This window comes from Diabrotica undecimpunctata, chromosome 4 (assembly GCF_040954645.1).
Source record: "Diabrotica undecimpunctata isolate CICGRU chromosome 4, icDiaUnde3, whole genome shotgun sequence".
Lineage (NCBI taxonomy): Eukaryota > Metazoa > Arthropoda > Insecta > Coleoptera > Chrysomelidae > Diabrotica > Diabrotica undecimpunctata.
In genome coordinates this window covers 159,954,982-159,979,851 of record NC_092806.1, presented here as the reverse complement: position 1 = coordinate 159,979,851, position 24,870 = coordinate 159,954,982, and the positions used below count along the sequence as shown (strand labels likewise).

The window sequence follows — 24,870 nt, the reverse complement described above, 5'->3', positions numbered from 1 at the left end:
AGTTTGTTTTTCGTTGTTAGAAAAGTCTTCTAATTTTATTTTAGAAAACGGTAAAATGATATTTAAAATACCAAAATTTAGACCTAAAATAATACAATATAAATTAAACTGCCATATTAATAAGTATTTAAAAATGACAATAATATACATAAAAAAATACACTACAATACAGTACAACATAATTCCATATAATAATACAATACAAATTAAAATGCAATATCCATAAGTATTTAAAAATGACAGTAATGTAATAATATTAACAAAAAAGTCCTCCCCGACTGGGAATCGAACCCCGGTCTCCCGCGCGACAGGCGGGGATACTGACTACTACACTACCGAGGACATAACACAAATGTATTTCAAAATTGACAGTTCTGGATCATACAGTGATTTATTGAGATTATTATTTTGAAATACAAAAGACTAATATAATTCTGAACATTTAATAAATAATACAAAACATATCACATAAATAATAATATTAATAAATATTTTATTATATGTATAATATTATGTGTATATATATCTTTATATAATATATATAGTATTAAATTATATATACAAAAGGAACATTTTTTTTATTCGAGAGAGGAAGAGAGAGAAAATATATCTTCTGTCTCTCTCTTACTCGTTATCTTACATATGTAATGATTTGACAGATTTACTCCCATACAAATTTCCAACTTGGAGCGCGCGTATAGAAGTATAACTTCAAAAACGTTTCGTAAATGTTCTGAAAGACGTACAAATTTTTTGATGTAAAATTAACAAAATATATACAAAAAAAGCTATTCGAATTTACTCAAATATTCATATACGAGCCCCTTCTCATATAACCTAGGCATAATCTCAGGCATTTTTTTTTTGAATTTCAAGTTTGTTTAGATGTGTATTGGCCGCTGATCCAAATAATTGACAGTTATAATCTAAAATCGGCCTGATCATGTTACGGTAAAACATCAAAGCAATATTTGGGTCTGCTCCCCAATTTGTTTTACAGAAAGCTCTTAAAAAGTCATTTGGTTAGTAAAATTCATGTTACTGTCAGATTTTTCTCAAATGGCATGTAATAATTCTCGACATGCCCAAAACACGACTGAAAGAAGTCCTCGACTTATCCGGACAATACGGCAACTCTGTGCGAAAATGTTTACGTCATAATTGAATGCCGTGCAATTAATTTTAAAGGAAATCATATATAATACTGCAATAAAGTTTAGTAAAACGAAATCTGTTCACACCATCATATGTTTCTAAGTCGATTTCATTTTTTTCGATGCGGCAACGTCGCGGTGTCTGCATATGTGTCATATTATGCGAAGATTAAGAAGTCACCAAAAGGGTCTCAAGGCGACAGCATACAAGATACGAGAATCGAGGTCGGCGGTTAGCGAGCGGAACATAAAACTTATTAGCGGTCATTATATTCATGTATTGTGTTAATTCAAAATAAAGTCTTTTTTCACAGAGTTTGACTATTTACCAGCGGCACATTCGAAGTGCAAATCTAGTTACATTCAAAATTTTCTCTCGAAAATGTTCACGACTTGATCTCAATTATTGTTTACTGTAAAATGATACTGTAATTGAACAACTAAATAAATATTGTTATATTTTGAAACTTTTCATTCATAGCACAAATGTCGAACTTTAGATTTTTATGTCAATCGTCTACAGTGTTGCCACTTCCCGAAATTAAAGAAGTAACCCTCTTTAATGCTACACAAATTTATGCAAGCTTAAATTTTTTTGTTTTGATTAACAAACCAATTTTATGTTGTAGGTCGGTAAAGAATTATTGACGATAAAATCAAAAGACGGAGATGGACCCAGTTTCAACCTCCTGATGGAGCTCCTTAGGGGGGACCACTGAAAATGTGCCTTATAAGCTTGGGTGGCGGGCTCTCGTATACTACAGACAGTATTTTTTGCTTAATCACTACTTAGCTTTAAGTGAAACTCTACGTACTTAGAAAACCGTGCTGGACACTTTAAAAAAATGTCGGTAGTTTGGATTTTTTCAAACGACTCCCTCACAGAGCATCGTATCAAAATAAAACTGAATAAGCGAATAGAAAAACTTTCTTTTTTTCTCTTACGAAAAAAACGTTCGAAGTTTTTGTATTTAAGTCAAAATAAGTTTTTTTTTTAATTGAAATATTTGAGTAATTTAGCTATATCATAGAAAATTTAGCGTAATTTCAAATATTTAAGACTGTTACTTAAAAAAATTCCTCTGGGTTGTTGGTTGTTCTATTTTATTAATTATATATTTTTCATAAGACTGTAAATGTGTCTGTTTTGTTTAAAAATATTTATTCAAGCTCTTGACTGGAGGTCTACAAATAATAAATATGATCATTTTCTTACAAATATCTCATGTCACATGTACTAATTAAAAATTAGTAATTTGTAACTATCGATGCTCTTTAATTTTCGGTCTTACCAGAAAACTTCTCGATTTAATCGTTAAAAATTCTCATAGATGGCGCTGTCAGAAATAAAATTAATGTTTGCTTTGTTGAGTTAAAATTAATGTGTTCCTAAAGTAAATAATGATTGCGAATGCCATTACGCATATAGTTTGTTTAGTAGAGCTGTTAAAATAAGCGTATTTGTGCTAATAAAATGAACAATCATTTCTTGGTAAAAAATTTGTCGTAAAATTAGTGAAAGGAATCTAAACTTTCGTCACGAACAGTAGAAAAAGGCAGATGGGTTTATACTTAATCGGTAGGATGATGCACATATACAACAAGACAGCAACTTCTGAAGTAAATAGTGGAGAAATACCAAGATTGAAGATAAATTCAGGAGTTTTGTGTATGAAATCTTCAATTTTTTTTTCCTATTTACCTTCTCTTTTAATTTTACCATCCACAAATTTTAAATTGAGTGAAGAAGAGAAATTGGTGCCTTCGTTTACCTTTTTCCGCGATTATTAAACAGCGAATGCTTTCTAGATAGAATTTCTTGGGTGGATCCGTCCCTTTTATATATGTTATCGTCTTGACGATATATCTCCATTTTTTCCTGTCTCTAGTTCTTCCTCTCCATTCTCTGACTCCTGCCCTTTGGAGGTATTCTTCAACTTCTTGCAACCACTTTGATCTCGGTCTTCCCCTTCTCTTTCTTCCTCCTGGATTCCATTCTATCATTGCGTATGTCATTGCCTCATCTCCTGCTCGCCAAATGTGACCATCTAACTCTGCATTGCTTTATATTAGTCACGATGTCTTCCTTAAGTTCTTCCTTGTTCTCTGCATTTGATCTGCTTCTATATTCATTCTGATTAGTTCTAGTATGGTTCTCGTAATCTTTCTCTCCGCTATTCTTAAGTCTTCTTCATCTTTTTCTATTTCTATTCTTTTTACTATTTCACACAAAATTCTTATCATATTTGATTATTTTTGGAATATTTATCATTAGAAATTAAATATATACATTTTGTACGGATACAGCTGTCAGTTGTTCTTTAATATGTTAATTGTGCTGACAAATGTTATTTGTCAAGTTTTTGAGTTGCCAAATAACATTAATATTCCACTTCTAGAAAACTGTAGATTTCTAATCAATTATTCTTAGATTTACATTGAATTGGCAGAAAATTTGTTCTAATATTTGCATTTTTCTTTTGTAAAGCCTGATTTTCGCTAGAAGAGGTGCTTTACAAATGGAAATTGAATGTTTCGAAACTCATTAAAAGGATAAATGTTTTCATAATGGCGGATGTCACTGTCAATTGTACTTTTTAAACTGTCAATGCCATTTGTCATTTTTTAAACTGTCAGATAATGTTTAGGCACAATCTTTACAAAAACTGTAGTTTTCGTAAGAAACATTCTTTGATTTACATTAAATTGATAAAAAGTAAATTCCTTTTTCTTCTATGAAAAAGGTTCTTTATAAAAGAATATTAAATGTTTTAAAAGTGATTAATATTAGTAATGGTCTCCCAAGATGGCTACTCTATATATTTATTCGGTCTGACGTCACAATGAGCGGGGCTTAGAAAACCATTCCAAACAAATCTGTTTTACATGTATTTCTTCCATAAGAAGTTGAAAATATTCAGATATTGTTAGGTTTGTAAAGTCGCAAAGACTAAACTGGCTTGGTCATCTAGAAAGAATTCCAGATAATCGAGCTGTAAAACTAGTCTAGAGATGGAAGCCCAAGGAAACAGAACAAGAGGAAGGTCCCGTAAAAGATGGAAAGGTAGAGAGGGATCTGAAAACCATGAACATCAGGCAGTGGCGAAGGAAAGTATCCGACAGGGCAGAATGGAAGAACATTGTTAAGTAGGCCAAGACTCACAAAGGGTTGTAGCGCCATTAGAAGAAGAAGAAGAAGAACATACAAATAGCACAATTACATTTTAAATTATCTTTATAATCATGACAGATACATAGTATACATCTGAAAAGACAATCACAGAATATCTTAAATATAAGCAATATTAAAACAAACTAACAACTACTTTTACCTCATGAGATTTATCCACTTCTGTCTCTCTGAAATTTTAGAAGGGAATACAAAAAACTTACATGTTTTTTTCTGTAACTTACTGTACTTCACTGTAATGTTTACATATTGGAGCAAAGCACATTAACATTCCTTATTCACCTCTTAAAGTCCTTATTAACTACAAAACGAATATCTTTAGTCTTTTTATGGGATAAAATTACTGGCACCCAAAAAAGAATAAAACATTAATTTAAATATTTTTCAACTTCTTAAATAAATTCAATGCTTTATTGATTAATTTTGAAATAACCCTGATAAAAACAACAACAAAATAATATAATAGTCTCCCGTTTTATACCGCTTCGCGGCTTTGGGAGTATAGCAGGGTAGTCTGCTATATCTAGGGCCTACGGTATACAAGGAAGGTAACATGGCCAGTGCTACGCTTCAACCGCCTATTATTACCCCTGGTTTTACCCAAGGTACTCATTTTATTCAGGCTGAGTCGACCTGGGGCCTATAGACATTTTTAAAAATGTCTAGTTATTCTTGCCGGCGGTAGGATTCGAACTCCGGACCACCGGCATGCGAGGCAAGCATCCTACCGCTTGCGCTACGCAGGCCCACAACAACAAAATACCTTGAAATAAAGAAAAAACAATTAAGTTTTAATCAAAACATAACATAACTTTAAAATATGAACTTTGAGAGTAAATATTTTAATACTTTGATATTCTTACCTCACAAATTCACGAACAAATAATACCATTCGCACAGAATGAATGTTCATAACCAAGAGTCCTTATTTATTCCTTAAACAATTTAAAAAAACAATATTTCCAACTTCCTATGGGAGAAATGCACGTAAAACATATTTGTTTTTAAAGAGTTTTAAAAACCCCGCCCATTGTGACGTCAGAGCTCAGGTAGTCCTTTGGTCATCTATCAATTTCACTATTAAATGCTTTTTTTGAACTGTCAGATAACGGTAGGGCGCCAATTTAAAAAACTGTAGTTATCTTATGAATCCTTTTTGAATTTACATCAAATTGACAAAAAATATATTTGTAGACGTCTAAAATATTGTTATGAAAAGTATTTGCGTAATTTCATATCACGGGTCGTTTGAGAAAATCCACAAAAACTTTTTTACAACCGAAATGTATATATATTTTAAGTTAAGTTTATATTTTGATATTTTTTATTATATACAATGAGGCTATTAACTCGCTATCGTTGACGTTTTTTTATATATTTATATACAGGGTGGTTTCCGATGTTCCTCTAACAAATACATTATGTAACGCGCCCTGTATGGATTAGTATTAGTTCATATAGAGAGTTCAATGCTCAGTTGCGTTCGTATCTGATACGAATTTGGGCGTTTTATTGAAAGGTAAGAAAAATTCTCAAGCAGCTACAGATAAACTTAAAGTTTTTCTATAAAAATTGCAATATTATCGTACTATTTTGTATAATTCAATAACAAAGATAGGAAAAGGGTTATTTGGTGGCACTGGCATTCAAGTAAATACAATAAATAAACTATTATAAAGGATGCAATTCAGTTTGAGACAAGATATTCCAATGCTTTTGATACCATAAACTGAAAATTGGCAACCATGTTATTGCTTTGGTGACTTTTTTAAACTATAACGACTTTTTGGTTCTTTAATATACAATTTAAGTATAATTTACAATATTTACATAATATAATATGAATGTAACTGACCTCAAAAAAACGTATCTGTAGTACTGGTTGCCTAGCTCTAAGGAAACAAAATAACAATCTATCTTTTATAAAGCTCTTTGAGAATTTTTCGCAAAACCTTGCTCCATTCCAGTGTTTCGAATAAACATATTTTTTGAGAATATACATACTTAACATTTCGACTCAAATTGACCAGTTATATGAGAGATGTTGAAAAAAAAAATAAAGATCTGTTTTACGAAATGTCATTTATTTCTCTGATAACCATTTTTGACGCTTCACAACAAACAAAGCGAAGATATTGATGAGAAGTATCTTTCAGTTAATATGTTGTATACATGGGATCGATAGAAACATCGATAGACAAAAAAAAAATGTGAAATATAAATTTCTATAAAAAATCACTTTAAAAAATCGAATCATCATTTTTTTAGTCCGTCATGACATTTATTAAGTACGATGTGGCCAAAACTCTTAAAATTTTGGAACAAAACTTCATCAAGTCATCTATTCCAGTTCGTACCTTGTAATTAACCTTTTTGTTACCAATCAATTTTGATTATCTATATCTCGCTTCTTAAGCAAGCTTTAATGTAATGTAAACTTAACCTAACCTAACCAAATATTAACAAAACTTCCCCAAATCGCTTAATTATAATCGCTTCCTCCTGATAAATATTGTTTTCTGTGAAATAATTAATTTTATGTTTCATGCAGGCAGTTCTCCGTGACATCACATTATATTCCCAACCAAAAACTAATTTTTCCATAAATTCAAACACGCCATGTTATAAAAGTCATTTAAACCTTCAAAATAAAAGGTGAAGACCACGTAGGGACATTAAAAACATAATTTACAGTCGAAATCCATTACCCTAATAATTTGTTTACAATATTCCCTTCCCATCTACAATTTTACACATATTTTTAATAAAATAATATCTAAAACGTTGAAAATTAGTGTTTACTTGCATCGTGACTCTCGTCTTGCACTTTGATCCAATGTTTCAGTCACTTTCTCTCTTTTTTTAGGCTTCAGTATTAGTTTTATTAGTTTCAGTGAAGTCCAGATTTGAACCCAAGGGATTGTAATATTTTATGACACAAAAATCCATTTTTTTCCAAAGACATTAGATGAAAATTAAAGGAAAAGAATCCAGGAAGCTGTTTTTTATGTCCTATAAGAAAAACCTTGGTTAAAACTTAATTTATGGTAGTAATTTGTAGAAAAATAAAAGTAAAATAATTTAAAAGAATTTTAAATACGAAACACTTTTAGCAAACCGTTTACAGAAATATATAAACTCTACAAAGTGTATGAAAATAATGGAAAGCTTTGTATGTAGTTGTATTACTTCAAAAAAGAACATAAATACTATGGAAGCTATTTATAGGGGACGTGTTTTTCTTAGTTTTATTAAGAAATAACACAAAATTCGCCACATACGTAAGAAGCTATGACAATATACAAATTTTAACCGTTATTCCACAATTCCTTGGACATTTTTTCTATTAACACTATAAATACGAATGTATTTTATTTTCTATTGTATTTACAATGAACATTTCTTATTGTACTGGTCAGTTTAAGTCAAAAAATATATAGAATTTTTCCTGCTATATCCATTTTACAGTTCGAATATTTAAATTTATGTTATCTATATTATATAACGTTAACAAAATCGTCTCAAAAAATCGTATAAAACAAAAAACTAAATAGTTATATCATACTTACATCGTTGTCAAATCGTCAGAAAAGTAGTAAAATGTTTGAAATGTCTAAAAAATAGACACAACAGGTAAAAAAACATTTTTTTTATTTAAAAAATAGAAAAACTAAGTTTGAATTGAAATATAAATTGCTTAAATTACAGGACAATTACTTAAACGTCAAATTTGACGTTTACGTTTCATGTACATCGCATTTCTAGCGGGAATCCGTACCGATTATGGTCACCATAACCGCTTGCTAGTTCTATGACGGTATATTTTTGTCACTGATCATGTAAGATGAATTTAGTAGGAAAAAGTCATTGAATTTGCGTATTAGTGTATTATTAGTAGTTAAAAACTACGATTTTGTCAATTTTGATCAATTTTTCTTGAAACTATTGTTATAAATAGTTTGATTATTTTTTATTTATTGTTTAAGTCGACCAGGAATTTAATTTTTGTGCCAACGATATGTTTGATGGGATTGTGTGAATGATTTCTTTTTGTTGCCATATTGATTGGTTGGTTTTATAGAATTTATGCTCGAAAAATCGCTAGATACAAATAATTTAAATAAAATTGTACTTTAAAATTTATGAGAGGAAATTTGAGGTTATCATGAGTATGTGCGGCTCTAAGGCAACCGATGATAGTTAAATAAATGCCAACACTACTAAGAACATAATAAACAGTGGATCTAAAGTATCTACACTTCCTTCCTCCCAACTATTTTCTGAATCATAAAACTTGATATACAGTCCATCTAGTTTACAAACCGTTGCACGTCATCGGCGTCATAGCCCGTGACGTCACATGATACCAACACGAAATATTTAGGCGGTAGGTGTGTACTTTTTTAGAATCACTTTGCCGAGTACACTGGCATTACAGCCACTAGACATATTTTATTATATACGCGTAGAACTAATATTTAAAGATTTCTATTAATGTTAACTTAAAGAAATAGACAACAATATGTTTCATTTAATTTGTATAAATGCATTATAAAGCGTTTTTATGAAGAACATTTGTTCGGAACACACTGTAACTGTAATTGAACGAAGGTGACATTTTGGCATACATTGGTAACACTTATTTTGCGTTGCGGTGTTGACACTTTTTGTACTTTATTATTTTGAATTTTAAAGTGAATACCTCTTGTTTTATATTTTTACCTATTTAATAAAATCTGTTCTGTTTAGAACAAAATTAGTGTGTTTTATTTCAAAAATGTCACGTAAGAATTTAAATAGTCGTTGTAAAGAGTATAATAATAATTATGTGACCTATTTGATTTAAAATGGATTCAGGATTTTTTTATACTTTGGCAACTATGTCAACTTCGATCTCTGACGTAGATAATGACGTGCAACGGTTTGTAAATTAGATGGACTGTATGTTTGTGCACTGTTTCAAGGTTTTATGTCGTTTTAATGACGTAATCATTCAAAATGGCGGAAGGGCGATATTTGGTAAGGTAATTTATAATGGAATCATTTGGCAAGTAATAAATCATATGAAAAATTTTCTGTTAATTAATACATTGCTAGATATTTTTGCATTTTGTCGCGCCGTTTCAAAATGGCGACAGAATCTGGAAAAAAGTATGGACTATCCTTAATAATTTGGTAGCCTTCAGCTTTTATGGAAATCATCCTTATAAGTCGATTTATTGTTCTCGTTTCCTATATTTTGATATGCTTTTTTATTGACAGCTGTCAAAAATATGACGTTATCGATTTTTTTCGTAAATGTCGTCAAATGTCGCAAATAAATTGAATCCATCAAAAAGCTTTTACTCAAATTGGAATTTTTCTTTTAGAGAAAGCTGAAACAGTATAAAAGGCTCAAATAATAATTTGAAAAATAAAAAATAATTCCGAATAATTAAAATTTTTACCGTCAAAGCTGTTAAAAATGTCAAATTGGCCTAATCGTAACAAATCTAAGTAAAAAATATCAATAATTTATACTGTTGTATAGTGTTAAAACATATATTGTTTATTTTAACACTTTATCTGCCTCACGAAATATTTAATAATGAAAAAACTTACAAGTTTAAAATTTCCACGTTATACAACAATTACCACAAGTATTGTACAACACAGTCGGTAATTATTGTAAAAGGCTTTCTAAAACTTGCCAAATTAATTTGAAGCTCTGAAAACTACAAAATGGAGGTAAAATTATTAAGTATTGTAATTAAAAATTATTTATAAGTTTTGTAAAATCAACCTACTCCTTTGATATGACGTCAAAGTTGTCGACCCGTTGGGTCTTGTGGTGCTTTACAGACCTTCAAAATTTCAAATCGATCTATCAATTATTTTACAAGTTATTCCACTTGTTGATAAAAAATCATTCATGAAAATAATCTCTTATCTGGTATTAATTATTAATAACATATTGAAAACCTATTAGGCACATTTGAACGAAAAATCCTTAGACACATATATAAGGGGGTAAAGGAAAATGACATGGCGCAGAAGATATAACTTTGAACTGTACACAGCATACAATGAACCCGAGATCATAACATCCATAAAGATCGGACGTCTGCGCTGGATGGGCCATGTTGAACGAATGTTGGAGACTGAAACACCAAAACATATTATGAAGCAAACACCAGTAGGAAGAAGGTCAAAGGGAAGACCCAAACTTAGATACATGGAACAAGTGGAAGAAGATCTGAAAACACTTAAGATTACCAACTGGAAAACAAAGCAAGGAACAGAACAGAATGGCGGAAAATCCTAGAACAAGCCAGGACCCAGAAAGGGTTGTCGAGCTACTGATGATGATGATGAACATATTGCAATTTTTAATTGTGTCATTCTTTTATTTGGCTCTTTTTGTCTGAAATTGTTGTCTCTTTCCTTTTTTTTATGTTTTTTATAATACCTTTTGAAGCACTTTCTCTTGGCAAGCTCTCAGTCGAGTTTTTTTGTTGTTACTACGTCTTTATATAGTAAAATCCTTATATGATTAAAACAGCACATCTGTGAAGGTACAATAAGAGATACAGGCCTAAAGTACCAAAGAATGGACCTACTTGTAACGATTTAATTTGCCTACCACATTGGGTATCACTTATAGGGGGTTGAAAGTGAAGACTGGGCAATTATTGGGCTGGAGATAGGGTAAGCAAACAAACCGAAACGTTTGCGAACGGCCACTCTTGTTTTAGTTGGAATCGCCGTCTTACAAATCCCTCACATAGGGCACAGCACAAACAATCGGTGATTAACTCAACAAAAACTGCCAAATAGCATCTTGAGCTCAAATTCACCCCTCAACTTAAAAAAATTGCCGGCTTTAAGCTACACGCCGAAAGCTATCTTTTCCAAATCTAAATCTCCTCTGTTTTTCTTCGTCTCCGATTTATTCGACCTTTCTCAACCCCCCGTCCAGTTTTCGCTGCCAACAAATAGGAACTTTTTTTAATGACTTTTTTATTCGATTATGGACCTTAAGAGTGTTGGGCTTTCAAAATTGTAGGAATTTATTTAATTAAAACTTAAATGTTATCTACCCAGTTAAAATTTCTTAGATGTCTCGCAAAACATTGCTAGGGTAAACAAACTTCAAGGATTTTTTATACATAACAGCCAGGGGCGTATCAAATAAATTTGTATACATTAAATATTCGATAGTTATAAGGAAATTATTTATGCTACAACATGACTCTGTATAATATGGAAAAATAACTGTACAACTGTTATTTTGTGTAGAGCATCCTTTAAATCATCATTACTAACTCGATATCCCTTTTTGTGTTTTGGCATGTTGCAGGATTCTTTTTCATTCTGAACTGCTTTATGATGCTGATAATATCAATATTGTTGGGGGAACGGAAAACGCAGCACGAGAGGCGTACGTAGCACTAAAGGAAGCGGCTACAAAAAATATGAAAATAGGTACGCAACCACAAATACCACGGCCACTTGTTATAGAAAACGACGTCATCGAAGCAGTTAACGAATTTTTATACCTGGGAAGGCTCGTCAATACTGAAAATGACACTACCGCAGAGATAAACCGCAGAATTTGCACGGCTAATAGATGCTATTTTGGGCTTAATCTCCTTTTTAAATCTACAGTTATATCAAGAAATACAAAAGTAAAACTCCACAAAACAATTATACGCCTAGTTCTAACATATGGTTCAGAAGCCTGGACTTTAACAAAAAGCAATGAAAACATTTTCATGTTGTTTCGAAAGAAAAATACTAAGGCGAATCAATGGATCACATGGCGAATCACATTAAGATAGGACGTCTGAGGTGGGTAGGCCATGTAATGCGGATGAAGCAAACCGACCCAGCTAGAAAAACGCTCCTTGATAGACCTATTGGTCAAAGAAGAAGAGGAAGACCCAGAACAAGATTCCTTGATAACATAGACCAAGATATGAGAAATATGGAAATACGTGCTTGGCGGAGGAAGGCGATGGATAGGGACGGCTGGAAAAAAATTCTTGGGGAGGCTAGGACCCACACAGGATTGTAAAGCCAAAATGATGATGATGAACTGCTTTATGATTTTCTCTTTTTTTATTTTTAAGTATCATGTTTTATTTGTTAGATGTATCTCAGCTTCAATTCCTCTTGTTCTTTTTCATACTGGCACTTGTTTGATTATTATTTTGCCTTTTCCTTCTTTTATTATAAAAACTGACATGTAGAGAATGCAATTGGTCAGTTTTGTGTTAAATTTTTAAATTTCTTAGATATTAAAAACTACACACATATACTTTTTGGACTACTTTTTCTGTAAATGAATTTGACACGTAGTAAAGTCCGTAGCTGTGACGTCATGGCATACTTACTTTAAATCATCTATAAGTAAGAACATCAACGTAAAATTATTCACTTCTAAAATATACTACACAGTAATTTAAACATATTTTTTATCAAATATCTTGTTAATGTTTAAAACGTTTTAAATTATTTGTATCTAACAAAAAGAAACAAATCAAAAAGAAAATTTTGTTAAAAACTCTTACTCAGTGGCGAAATGAATATCTGGAAAACGAATATTATCATGTTTGAAGCTGTTACATTTCTTCATTTATTGTCAAAACTGGTAAACTGTCTTAACAATATTCCCTCATAATTGTTTGGTGGTTTAAATCAGAAGTGAATTCTGTCAAAAAGCAAGATTCGTGTTTTAGAACATTTTAATGATCACTAGATTTGTATAGACAAGGTGACAATTTAAAAACTTGTCCCCTAAGTGCTCTAAAAGCTCTTAATGTCTATTTGAAAGACTCTGCAAGTTAGTACAATACCTTTCGTACATTTTTTACTATTCCATAATTATGTTTCTTAGCATTTAAAATAGGAGTACCACAAAGAAGCATTTAGTACCATCTTGACGTTGAAATGGATTACAAAACTGTATGTTTACTACATTTTCGGATGAGTATAAATACAAACTTAAACCAATACTATTGGTAGTTACGAAGAAACTTCGAACTATCAATAGATAGGAAGATCCAGACCATGGTAAACATTCTATTTAAACCATTAAACCTATACATAGTATTAAAAGTTATTGAAATGATTTTTATGTTCTCGAAGTAACTAAAAAAATCGTAATATAAAGGACAATCTGTTTTTACGTACTACGAATGTGTTCTGATGGCATTTTATTTGTTTTGTAATATATAAAACAGTTATCTAGATACAAATTTGTTACTTTTGTGTCTCGCTTTTCAGAAAATTCAAAATATTTTATATGAACAAAATAAATGAATTTTGTTTCGAAGTTTTTATTAAATTAAAACTATTCTATTGCAAAATTAACTCTTTATGAAGAATATTACTTCATTTTGGAGAAGCACAATAAAAATCAAGTATTTACCTAGTTATACAGTCTCACTAAACCATGCGAAAATTCGACAACTTTATTAGTCTCATCCATTGTCGTCATTATTAAAATGACAGCTGTCAAGGGAATAGGTAGTAAAGGATACTTGACAAGTGACAAAACATTTGATATAACTATGAGCGGTAAACGGGTGGAAATATTCCTATAAGCTCTATAATTGACGTTAAAATTAATTCATGTAAATTATTAGTTATGAAAATATCTGGGTCTATGTCTCACCTGAGGGTACGCGTCAAAAATGTCCAATTTTTTGTAGACTTAGCTGAAAAAGTAAAGAAAAGCTCAAATTTTAATGTTTTCTGTTTTGGAAACTAGTAACTAAATTGCACAAATTTACGTTGCACAACCACAGAATAAATAACAATCAGAATGCCCACTCTCAGATGCCGCCTTTAAAGTTTGTCAGCATGCGATCGTCATATTTTAAACGGAAACATAGACTCGAATTGAGAAATTTGTGGCAAGCTACGACAGAACTGTAATTTAAAATTTTAGAGATTAATAATTTAGTGACAGAAAGTCACCAGGAGAAGATCAAATACCAAATGAACTCTTAAAATATGGAGGTGATCATCTTGTACAACAACTACAACTTCTTATTAATAAAATAATCACCACGAACAGAATACCAGATGAATGGAGGAGAGCGATCATGGTGATGTTCTTCAAAAAAGGAGATAAGAAAGACCCCAATAATTATCGAGCAATAAATCTATTAAATACAACACTCAAATTGACAACAAGAATAATAGCGACAAAAATAAACGAACGAATATCTCTGCAAGAAGAACAGCAAGGATTTCGGACAGGAAGATCATGCACGGATGCAGTTTTTGTAATAAGACAAATAAAAGAAAAGTCGCTGGAATACAACAAACCAGCATATATGTGTCTGATAGATTTGAAGAAAGCGTTTGATAGAGTGAGAATTCGGGACGCGATACATTTATTATATGAAAAGGGAATATCACTGGATTTAGTAAAAACCATTGAGAATATATATAAAGATAACATAGCTATGGTAAGATGTAAAGGAAAACTATCGCAACCTATCAAATATGAAACTGGCATTAGACAAGGAGATTCGCTGATCCCATTAATATTTAATCTGATAATGGATGAAATCATAAAGAAAGTTAAAAAAAGAAGAGGATATAGAATGGGAGAAAAGGAAATAAGGATAATATCCTACGCCGACGACGCCATAATAACAGCCGAAAATGAAGATGACCTACAAAGATTAATTAAAGAATTCGAAGATACGGCGCTCATATACAATATGGAGATCTCAACAGAGAAAACTAAAGCGATAGTGATATCAGCGGAACCGAGAAGATGTAAACTAGTCGTAAATAACAAAATAATCCAACAAGTGATGGAAACTGAATACTTGGAAATAAAACTGTCAAGCTACGGAAAAGTGGAAGAAGTACAAAAACAAGTGAACATGGCAAACGGAGCAGCAGGATGTCTCAACAACACAATCTGGAGAAACAAATACCTCACAACGGAAACGAAAACCAGGATATATAAATCAACAATAAGACCGATAACGACGTACACAGCGGAAACAAGAGCAGATACGGCGAAAACACAAAGACTACTGGAAACAACAGAAATGAAAGTCTTACGAAAAATAACAAACCAAACTCTAAGAGACAGAGTAAGAAGTGAGGAAATACGAGCGAGATGTGGTATAGAGGAAATAAACGCGTGGACCAAAAGAAGAAAAGAGGAATGGAATCAACACATCGAAAGAATGACAGAAAATAGAATAGTACGAATAGCAAGAGACAAATCGCCAAATGGAAGAAGATCATTGGGACGACCGAGGAAAAGATGGTCAGACAACGTCAATTGAGGCTAAAAACGGAAGTAAAACAGGCATTTTGCCTATTTATAAAGTATGAAGAAGAAGAAGAATAATTTAGTACATTTGAAATAATTTAATCTATTCTTCAACTAAAAGTACGAATAAAATAGTGCATATTATGTCTATAGTTGCCGTAAATAAATTAAATCGGGTTAATTTTTCTATGCACACCAGATAAAATGTCACCGAACAGCACTGGTTCCGTTTAAAACATGGCTGATTCCGTCTGCGCGAACGAGATGCGCGTGCTTATTTTTCAAGCAGAGTGGGCATTCTGATTGTTTATTATTCTGTGGCACAACAGTTGCTGTGGAAACATTTTTATGCGTTTTTTTCTTTTGCGATCATATGTCACAGGACATCATGTATTTTCACTCACATTCATGGGTTACCCAATTGAAAACTTCTAGCTATTTATTTCTCTCCAAATAGATGCAATTAGAACTTGTCTACACTGAGATAAATGATTGTGAAGTTATGCAAGTAAAATTATTTTATTTGAGATGAAATGCAAAATAATAATAATGCATTGTTAAAAAAATAATTAAAAAAGAATCTTTGCGTTAATTAAATACAAAAAACAGATAGTCTTCTCGTTCAAAAACATTCTAAAATAGCATTTTTAAGATAATTAATGTTCAACAAATTTGAGAAAATATAAAATAGTGTTTTTCTTTTCTGAAAATCATCCGAATCAGTATGGTAACAAATTTGTTTAAAGTACACTGGCTAAATTTTACGATGTAACTGCAATTTTAAAGATCTTTTGAGTATAAATTTGGTCCACTGTACTTTATTAATATAAATAAGATGTTCATCTACAAAAACAATAACTAAAGACTAAAAGAGGCCTTTTCCAAGCTGCATCTAATGCGGTTCTAGCCCTAAAATACTTTTTGTACTCACTTTTTTACTGTCGTTTATATAAAACACTTGTATTGAAGAAATATAATAATATACATCCTAGTGTTACATTTTTTTTTCACCTGTGTAATCCGAGAAGAAGTTTAAAAATGGTTCTATGGCATCCTGTTTATAAAATGAAATATCTTGTGCGCGCATACGATGTCTACCCTCGAATGACAGCCTGCACACTACAGTACATTCAACCAACTTAAATGCTTAATGTGTTTAGGATCTTTGTAAGCGGTTATATTATATTACGAGGTCTGGCTACTAAATAACGAGACTTTAAATAAAAGACACATCATTCTTTATGTAGGAGGGAAAGAAGGCTTTATAGAAAATCAAAATCTGCTGATTACCTGCTGAAAACTTCTACACCTCTTGGCAATTTTTTGCATGTGTATCAGGCATAATGATATATGCACTTTATCATAAAAAGGTATGTTATCTCACTGTTCAATAGTGTGACGACTGAATGATTACCTCTGAACATAACATCGGCACCATAAGATTCAAATTCTAACATGTTGCATTTGTAAGTTATGCCTTTCTCAGTAAAATATTCAATGATTTTACCATGCCATGCTGAGAATGTAAATAATTTCTTATATTCCTTGATTTTAGTGGCTTTGTTAGGCCAAAATAGCATATGTTAGCAAGTAGGATTCATCTCCCGATTTCATTGTTCATATAATTTTTAAGTTTTACATCTTCCTTTGAGAAATTGCTGGTACTGTCATATACAGGTAGTACAGTAACCTTCAAAAACTATGAAACTTTTAATAATCATCGAGAAAAAAATCACCATACATTCTGTTGAAAAAAAAAACAACAAAATTGATGTTATATACTCTTTATTGTACATATGAACAACCGTTTATGAAAAAAAAAATTAATTACAAACTTATCATAATTCTTATATACAAGATGCAAATAAAAATCGATACAATTCGATTTTTCACATCAAAAACTTAACCACAAATATTTATTTTATTTGAAAATACTAAAAAACAACTTCCTCCATTCTCTACCATCTCAAATGCGGCTTAAACTGAATGATATGTCTGAAACAATAATGTTGAATGTAAAATATGGTAAAAATATAAACCATTATGGAACAAAAAAAAAATCAGTTGAGCAGGCATTAATAACAGTTTTTTGAATAAAATCCTTTATAAAAAGGTATATAAAAAACCCAGTTGGGCTATGTTGCATTGACAAAACGTTTTCGGAATAAATATTCCATCATCAGTGTCAAGTTAATACATGGATGTAGCCACTAAATATGTGGGTAAAAACCCTTTAAAAATTATTAAATAAGATTTGATTTACATTATGTCTAATTTACAGTTAAGATGTTAAAGTTACCGTTGGATTGGTAACATGGCGACATATGACTCTACATTAGTTGCGAGTCCTGAGACGGTATGTCTACGAGGACTTTGTCAAAGCAACTTTTTGTTTTTTATATACCTTTTTATAAAGGATTTTATTCAAAATTTTTTAATATATGGTATACAGCCAAATACAGGAACTTTGTTTCCTTGTGGATAATAACAGTTTGTTTACATTAAAATGTAAAGTCTTCTAGGTACAGCTATACAGGTCTAGGGTTCCAGAATTCTAGAATGGCTATCATGAATGAATAGAATATATTCAATAAGCCAACTGGCTCTAGTATGACTGGTTTACAGCAGACAGCTTAACAAAATAGGTTTCATCATCAGCATCCCTTCAGTAACTTGCATTTTCTTACAGGTAAATTGAAGATTACCTCATTTTGACAAAATATGCATTCAAGCACCTTTCGAAACTTACATAATTTACTTAAAAATCAAGAAAATAATCAAGGCTTTTACTTACTTATCTAACTTTTCCCAGAAGATCATAAGAGCAGCCCTATCCAAATGCCGTTTCGTTCTCGACAGCTGTATAACTGTCACAGCCCATTTCTCCACATTGGGGTCGATTTTAATTTCATCATACTTTAAATGGAAAGCAGCAACTAAAAAAAAATATGAATTAAAAAGTTAACAAACAAAATTCTAACTTATACAAATGGTGGTCTCCACAACTACCAGTTCACTTACTTTTATCAAAAATTTCAACGGGAGTATCCCAAGGGTACCCCTTGAATTGCCAGGCAGGTCCCATCACCCACACTGCTACAACTCTGTCCCAATCGCTAGGGCTTAACTTTGCTGGATTATCCACCACTCTGTAAGGCACTGTTTGTCCATTTCTATGCCTCTGAATTAGAACCTCGTTGTCCCTTTTACCTCCTGCGGCTCTCTTCTGTTCTGTGGTTACAAATCTGGAAGAATAAGAAGGTTAATCAAAGCCATCAAAAAAATAGCAATTAGAGCAGGCCTTGAAATGAGCCTTACTTCTGCATCAATATGCTTTGTTTTAAGTAGCATTCTCTCTCTTCGATCCTAACCCCCCGGAGGGAGTTTAGTGGTTATTGTGTATTTGTTATTATCATGTATTATCTGTCTCCAAAGATCTCTGTCTCTGGTTATTTCCTTTAGCTCTTACATAGGTTTTTTACATTCCTGTAATTTGGTCGATCCATTTTTTTGAGAATCTTCCTTGTGATCTTTGGCATACCAATCGTTGGATAATAAGACTATCCATGTTTTTTTCTGTTTCCAAAAAACATGGAACGCAGCATTAAACAGTATTAAATTCATACTTGTGTCCATTTTGTCAAAAATGTGCACACAAGATAGAAAAACTTGACAATACTACAAAAACTGTTGAAAATGTTATCCATTTATGTCTAAACACACCTTACCTTAAGTCTTGGAGCATATCCTTGACATTATACATAGTTATCAATGAATTGGTGCCAGCAGGTATGATAATGATGGGGGTTCTTGAAACTTTTTTCTGTCCACCTGAAGGTGGTCTGGCTGCACTTATAGGAAGAGGTGCTGTTGGTTGAACAGGGATTGGACGATTTGCTTTCGCTGATCCTTCAGTGACAGATTTCAAAGACATACCATGGTATGTGCCCATAGTATTGATTTCAAAACCTTCAGTTTCTGTTGTAAAAAGAACAAAAAAACATAAGTAACTTATAATATAAATACTAGTTGAGAATTTCCTTCAAAGCTTCACTGTTATTGAAAATAATGAACTGAGAACCAGAAGAATATGATATCTTATTCAAAAATAATGAAGGTTGATTACCTTCTTTTTGTCTGTTGAATCTTTCCTGATCGTATCTGTTGTATACAGAAGGCTGTGCTGTAGCTCTAATAGGTGTAGCTCTAGGTGTAACTTGAGGAGGCTGTTGTGGTGGTCTGTGCCGACCTTCTTCTCTAGCCCTAATACTTGCCAACATGGCATTTATATTTTTAAAAAAAGTCTATAAATACAAAAGTTTTGTGATTAATTATGATCTTTTAATTGTGTAAAGAAACATATAGTGATTATAAAAATTGCTAAAATTTGGAAGTGCATCTTAATAAATACCCATATCATGATTTAAATTGTTTTAACTAAAGGCTCAAGAAAGCAGGGCGAGTTTACCAGCTACTCGGTAGCTTTTTCATAAGCTGCTCTTAAACTAGACCAGTGTGCTTGATGCACTTGCTCTGCTAGCTGCTTGTAAAGATGCCAGCAACTTTACACACTACTCTCTGGATTTTGAGCGAACTAGCTTGTAAACTAGTCATGTGTATTCATAGTAGCTTGTACACAAGCAGTAGCAAAGTAAGATATCTGAGATGGTTCCAGCACGAGTTATAGTGGAACTTACATGATTAAAAACAAATTAATTAGATGCAAAAATGTGAAACGAAAAGTGTATAAGAGAAATGTGTGGGTGAAACCGTAGATAGGACAATGTACTGATTATGGTACATCAAATACTTTACTGAAAGAACTAAAGAACGAAGATCCTGCAGCTTATAGAAATATTTTGTTTGATGAACTACTGGGAATGGTAGATAAAATGTTGTCAAAAAAGGACACAACAATGAGGATGGTAATTCCAGTAACTACAAAATTAGACAAAACATTACACTGCAGATCATTAGCAATTGGTGATTAATTTAAATCTCTGGAGTACCTGTTTCAAGTTTCCAAGACAACAATATCGAGGTTCCTACAACATGTACTTATGTGAATTTGTTATGTTCTTGGACCATTCATTGAGGTGAGTGTAAATAATTTATTGTAGTTGTGTAGAATTTTTCATTTGAAAAATCAGTTGGGGAAGCTTGATTGACTAATTGACTGTTGGACTGATGCATCCAATTAGTCCAACTTAACATGATTTATACAATTTTGAATATCCTGCTGTAACAAGATGGCTTCTTGCTTTTGTAACTGATGAAATACACTTGCTACATACTTGCCAAAGAAATGCTAGCTTGTTAACTCACCTAGTGTACTTGAGCCTAAATAAAGAATGTTTTATATGTATTTACCTTGCCAGTTGATTGCAATATAGTGGTCCTGGTTCTCCACTGCCTCTCTCTACTAATAATATCCTTAGTAATATCTACATCTAAATCCAAAATAGCACTAATGTCATACTCCTGGCCAATATCATCATTCCCTTTAATAGTTGTTCTCTTTTTTGCGAGACGTTTTGCCTTAATAGCGGCAATTTTCTCAACAGACATAGCATCCGAGAGAGATCTAAAAATAATATAAAATGGTGATTACACAGCAAATATAATATGTAAAATTAAACTCACTTTATATTGTCCACAGTCACTGAAGCTTCTTTCGGCCCATCTAGCTTAGCAGCTAGCTTTTCTCTGACTTTCTGTACATGTGTGTCTTCAAATCTTGGCTTTTTTGCCAGACTTTCTGGGCCATCATAATCAGCAGATCTTTTAACTTGCGTGGGTATTTCTAAAGGAGCACTTTTATCAATGGCAGGGCAACTAGCGGTTTCTCCATTTAAATAAGCCAATAGTTCTTTACGATCTGGTCTTCTTACAACAGGTATCGTTTCTGCAGCCGTTTGTCGTACGTATACAGGATGGCTTAATGTAATATTTTTTAAAAAGAACAATAGACATTCCAATGTGTAATATTCCTTCGGTGTTCCATCTTTTCCTGACCTAAAAATCCATATAGGCAATGTTATATTTGGAACTGTTTAAATTTCATGTAGAATATTCAATGGTAATTGTTTAGAAGAAATACTTACCCCCAAATAAGATAATTGGTTTTAACATTCTTAGGCCAAGAAAACTCCCCAAATATAATTTGTCCATCTCTTTCGATAATTTCCTTTTTATTTACGTTATATTGACGCAATAAACTTAGTGGATCTGCCATTGTCTTTTATATTTAACACTAATAACAAATACTTCTATAAGTAAGTTAACGGATTTCTCCGTTTATAAACTAAAAATACTTCTTTTTGTTTACTGTACTTTAACTCGAACACTACAGCATATGCAAAAATTTTTCACTAAACGCCATTTTCACAACTTTAATATAAAGCATAAACTGACATCTGACTGACATTCGCTGTCAAATTTACGTTTCTTCTTTTTTGGTACAAAAACTAACCAGTTAATGTTTTCATACAAGAATACTTTTTTAAATGTCCAGTGAATTTTTCCTGATGAACTCGATTCAGTGATTCCTGTCTAAACTGCTAAACTTAATAATTAATTTTTGCTACGTTGGTTAAATTTTTACCGACTGATAACAGGTATTCAGATGATTTTTTTTACAAGGTGCAACTTATTTTTAAAAGGTTTAACACTTTCATAAGAATAGAGTTATATGGAAAAAATCGTGGATGCCTGAATTCTCCAGAGAAATTTCTTTATAATGATGTACCACACATTGTATATTCCCTATTTAATATTAAACGTTTTATTACTCGAACGGTGAGGGTTGACAAAAATGACAATCGTGTATATCATTATAAGACATCCCCTTTGAAATAAGAATCGACCTGTTTTAGCATTTTCGGAAAGGAAATTACAGTAGATCAAATTTTTTCAACTGAGTGTATTGTTGTTGTGTATATGTAAAGTTTGATCCTTAAGTCCAGTTGAATATTTTTCAATTCGACTTCTCTCTCAAAACTAATTATACAATGAAAATATGTCGGGGATAATAATATAAATGCGGATATTGATATAAATTTATTGAAATTAACTTATTTTCTACAGCTATATTACATATTTACAACTGAACTTTATATTATATATTTTATAATAACTTAATCACTCTAGATGTCCTTTATTATAACTAAAAAACAATATATTCTCTACAAAAATTTTCAAAAATTCACTTATGACTAGACCTTACCACATTTGTTACAATTATTAATAAATTATGTACAATAATATTGTATCTTTCAAAGTGTACAATTTGGTATAGAACAGTCAACAAGTATCAAAAAAAAACCTTCAAACTTTTTAATCCTCAGAAACCGGCCTGATTTTGAAGATCTTTGTAATGTTTTGCTTTATCCATTATTTTAAAATGTGCACAATTAATATTTGATTTTTTTAAAGAATGGTGTCACCGTAGAACTTTTACAAAATCGATTTGTGTTATACTAAAAGATGCCTAGAGCACTCTAAAATCGGAGGAAACAATTTTATTCTCTAAAAAATAACCAAATCCGTTAATTAAGGCGAGAAACTTCATCAGGAATGTTACAATCCCTTAAACCTATACAGTAATACCTCCAAAGTACATGTTTTGACTTTTCGCACGAAATCAGCACATTTATTTTGTATTAGGTATTTCTTATCTACAGTTGTGTCTACGGAGTGTGTTACTTTTATAGGATTTTTATTTTATATCTACTGAAGACTTGAAAGAACAATGATGTCATCCAAACGAAGTAAAACTGATCCTTCTGTAGTAAATAAGAAAAGAAAAACGTTATCTTTGGAATGTAAACTTAACGTAATTACAGATTTTGAATCAAAAATGAAATTCTGTGAACTATCAAAGAAGTTTGATCTATCGGAATCAATGGTCAGAAGAATTATAAAGAGCAAGGAAAAAATTCTCGAAGCTGTGAAAAGTGCACAATCTTTAAATTCCACCATCGTACGTAAACGTCATGGTATTATCGCCGAAATGGAGAAAATGTTAAAATTATGGTGCGATAATGAGGTAAATGTGAAAAATTGTCCTATTGATCAGAATACAGTGTGCTCCCAAGCTAAGCTAATTTTTGAGAGATTGAAAGAGGATGCTAGAGAAATCGCTAAGGATGAACAGTTTAAAGCTAATAACGGTTGGTTCAGCCGATTCAAAAGTCGCTGTAATTGGCATAGCATTGCAGAAAGCGGTAAGTACTGATAAAGAGACTGCGTCTTGTTATCTACAGAAATTAAAAGCCATAATAGATGAATGTGGCTACACCAAACAAACCATATTCAATGTAGATGAGACGCCTATTTTGGAAGAAGATACCTAAGAGAACTTTTATCGCACTTGAAGAGAAAACCTTTCCACGTTTTAAGGCTGCCAAAGGTCGATTGACAGTGATGGTGGGGTCAAATGCAGCTGGTGATTGCAAGTTAAAACCACTCTTAGTTTATCGCTCAGAAAATCCAAGAGCACTAAAAAATACACCTAAATCTGGCTTGCCTGTAATTTGGACGTCTAATCGTAAAGCTTGGGTGACAGTTTCCCTTTTTGAGGATTGGTTTGGTCATCATTTCATACCTGAAGTCGAACGTTATTGTCAATCTAAACAAATTCTATTTAAAGTTATGCTAATTATCGATAACGCTCCACGTCATCCTCCTGCAACTTTAACTAGTTTTGACCCACGTGTGAAAGTTGAATTTTTGCCACCTAATACAACCAGTTTACTTCAGTCGATGGATCAGGAAGTCATTAAAACATTCAAGGCTTATTACACCAGACGATAATTTGCACATCTCCATGAAGTTAGAAGAAAAAACGACAAGCTCTCTCTTAAAGACTTTTGGAAACAATTCAACAGTTAGATGCAGTGACAATCATTGGACAATCTTGGAATGAAGTTTCACAAAAAAACGTTGAATAGCGTCTGGAAAAAACTGTGTCCTTTTTTTTCATCACTGACACTGAAATGGAATTACTGCCAGGGCATGATGAAGTTAGTAATAACATTTAAGTTGTTGTTGATGCAAATAAATTTAGAAGTTGCTAGTGATGACGTTCAAGAACTATTGAATTCCCACAATCAGGAGATGACAATAGATGACCTCATAGAAATGCAAGAGGAAAAACAAGACATTGAAGAGCTTGAGTATTTGGATCAAGTTCAATCTGAGAATCAAATGACGATTGGAAACTTGACTGAAGGCCTCAG

The 24,870-nt window shown here is 31.9% G+C and overlaps 2 protein-coding genes across 3 annotated transcripts in view; one reads left to right on the top strand and one right to left on the bottom strand.

Moving 5' to 3' along the window:
- Hr39 (Nuclear hormone receptor FTZ-F1 beta) overlaps nucleotides 1–16,622 on the top strand; it is a 107,739-nt gene extending 91,117 nt beyond the window's left edge. For both annotated transcript variants that reach the window (XM_072530804.1, XM_072530805.1), the window contains exon 12: nucleotides 1,784–16,622. In XM_072530804.1, the coding sequence (XP_072386905.1) occupies nucleotides 1,784–1,873 (90 nt within the window). In that variant the 3' untranslated portion in view covers nucleotides 1,874–16,622. The remainder of the gene's footprint in view (nucleotides 1–1,783) is intronic.
- A 777-nt stretch (nucleotides 16,623–17,399) lies between these two features.
- hyx (cell division cycle 73 hyrax) lies at nucleotides 17,400–22,044 on the bottom strand. The gene is made up of 8 exons (XM_072530803.1): nucleotides 21,736–22,044; nucleotides 21,275–21,646; nucleotides 21,002–21,215; nucleotides 19,758–19,935; nucleotides 19,360–19,609; nucleotides 18,653–18,876; nucleotides 18,426–18,567; nucleotides 17,400–17,626 (listed from the first exon to the last, which is right to left on the bottom strand). The coding sequence occupies exons 1-8, from the start codon at nucleotides 21,864–21,866 to the stop codon at nucleotides 17,590–17,592; spliced, it is 1,548 nt and encodes a 515-aa protein (XP_072386904.1). The 5' UTR covers nucleotides 21,867–22,044; the 3' UTR covers nucleotides 17,400–17,589.
- Between the last annotated feature and the right edge of the window lie 2,826 nt (nucleotides 22,045–24,870).

Excerpts from the sequence above, each read along its gene's own strand:
- hyx (XM_072530803.1), bottom strand. The coding sequence starts at position 21,866 with ATGGCAGATCCACTAAGTTTATTGCGTCAATATAACGTAAATAAAAAG. Across the intron at positions 18,877-19,359 it reads GATATGCTCCAAGACTTAAG|ATTTGTAACCACAGAACAGA; the intron begins GTAAGGTGTGTT and ends TTATTCTTCCAG. Across the intron at positions 17,627-18,425 it reads TTCTGGGAAAAGTTAGATAA|ACATATCATTCAGTTTAAGC; the intron begins GTAAGTAAAAGC and ends TTATTGTTTCAG.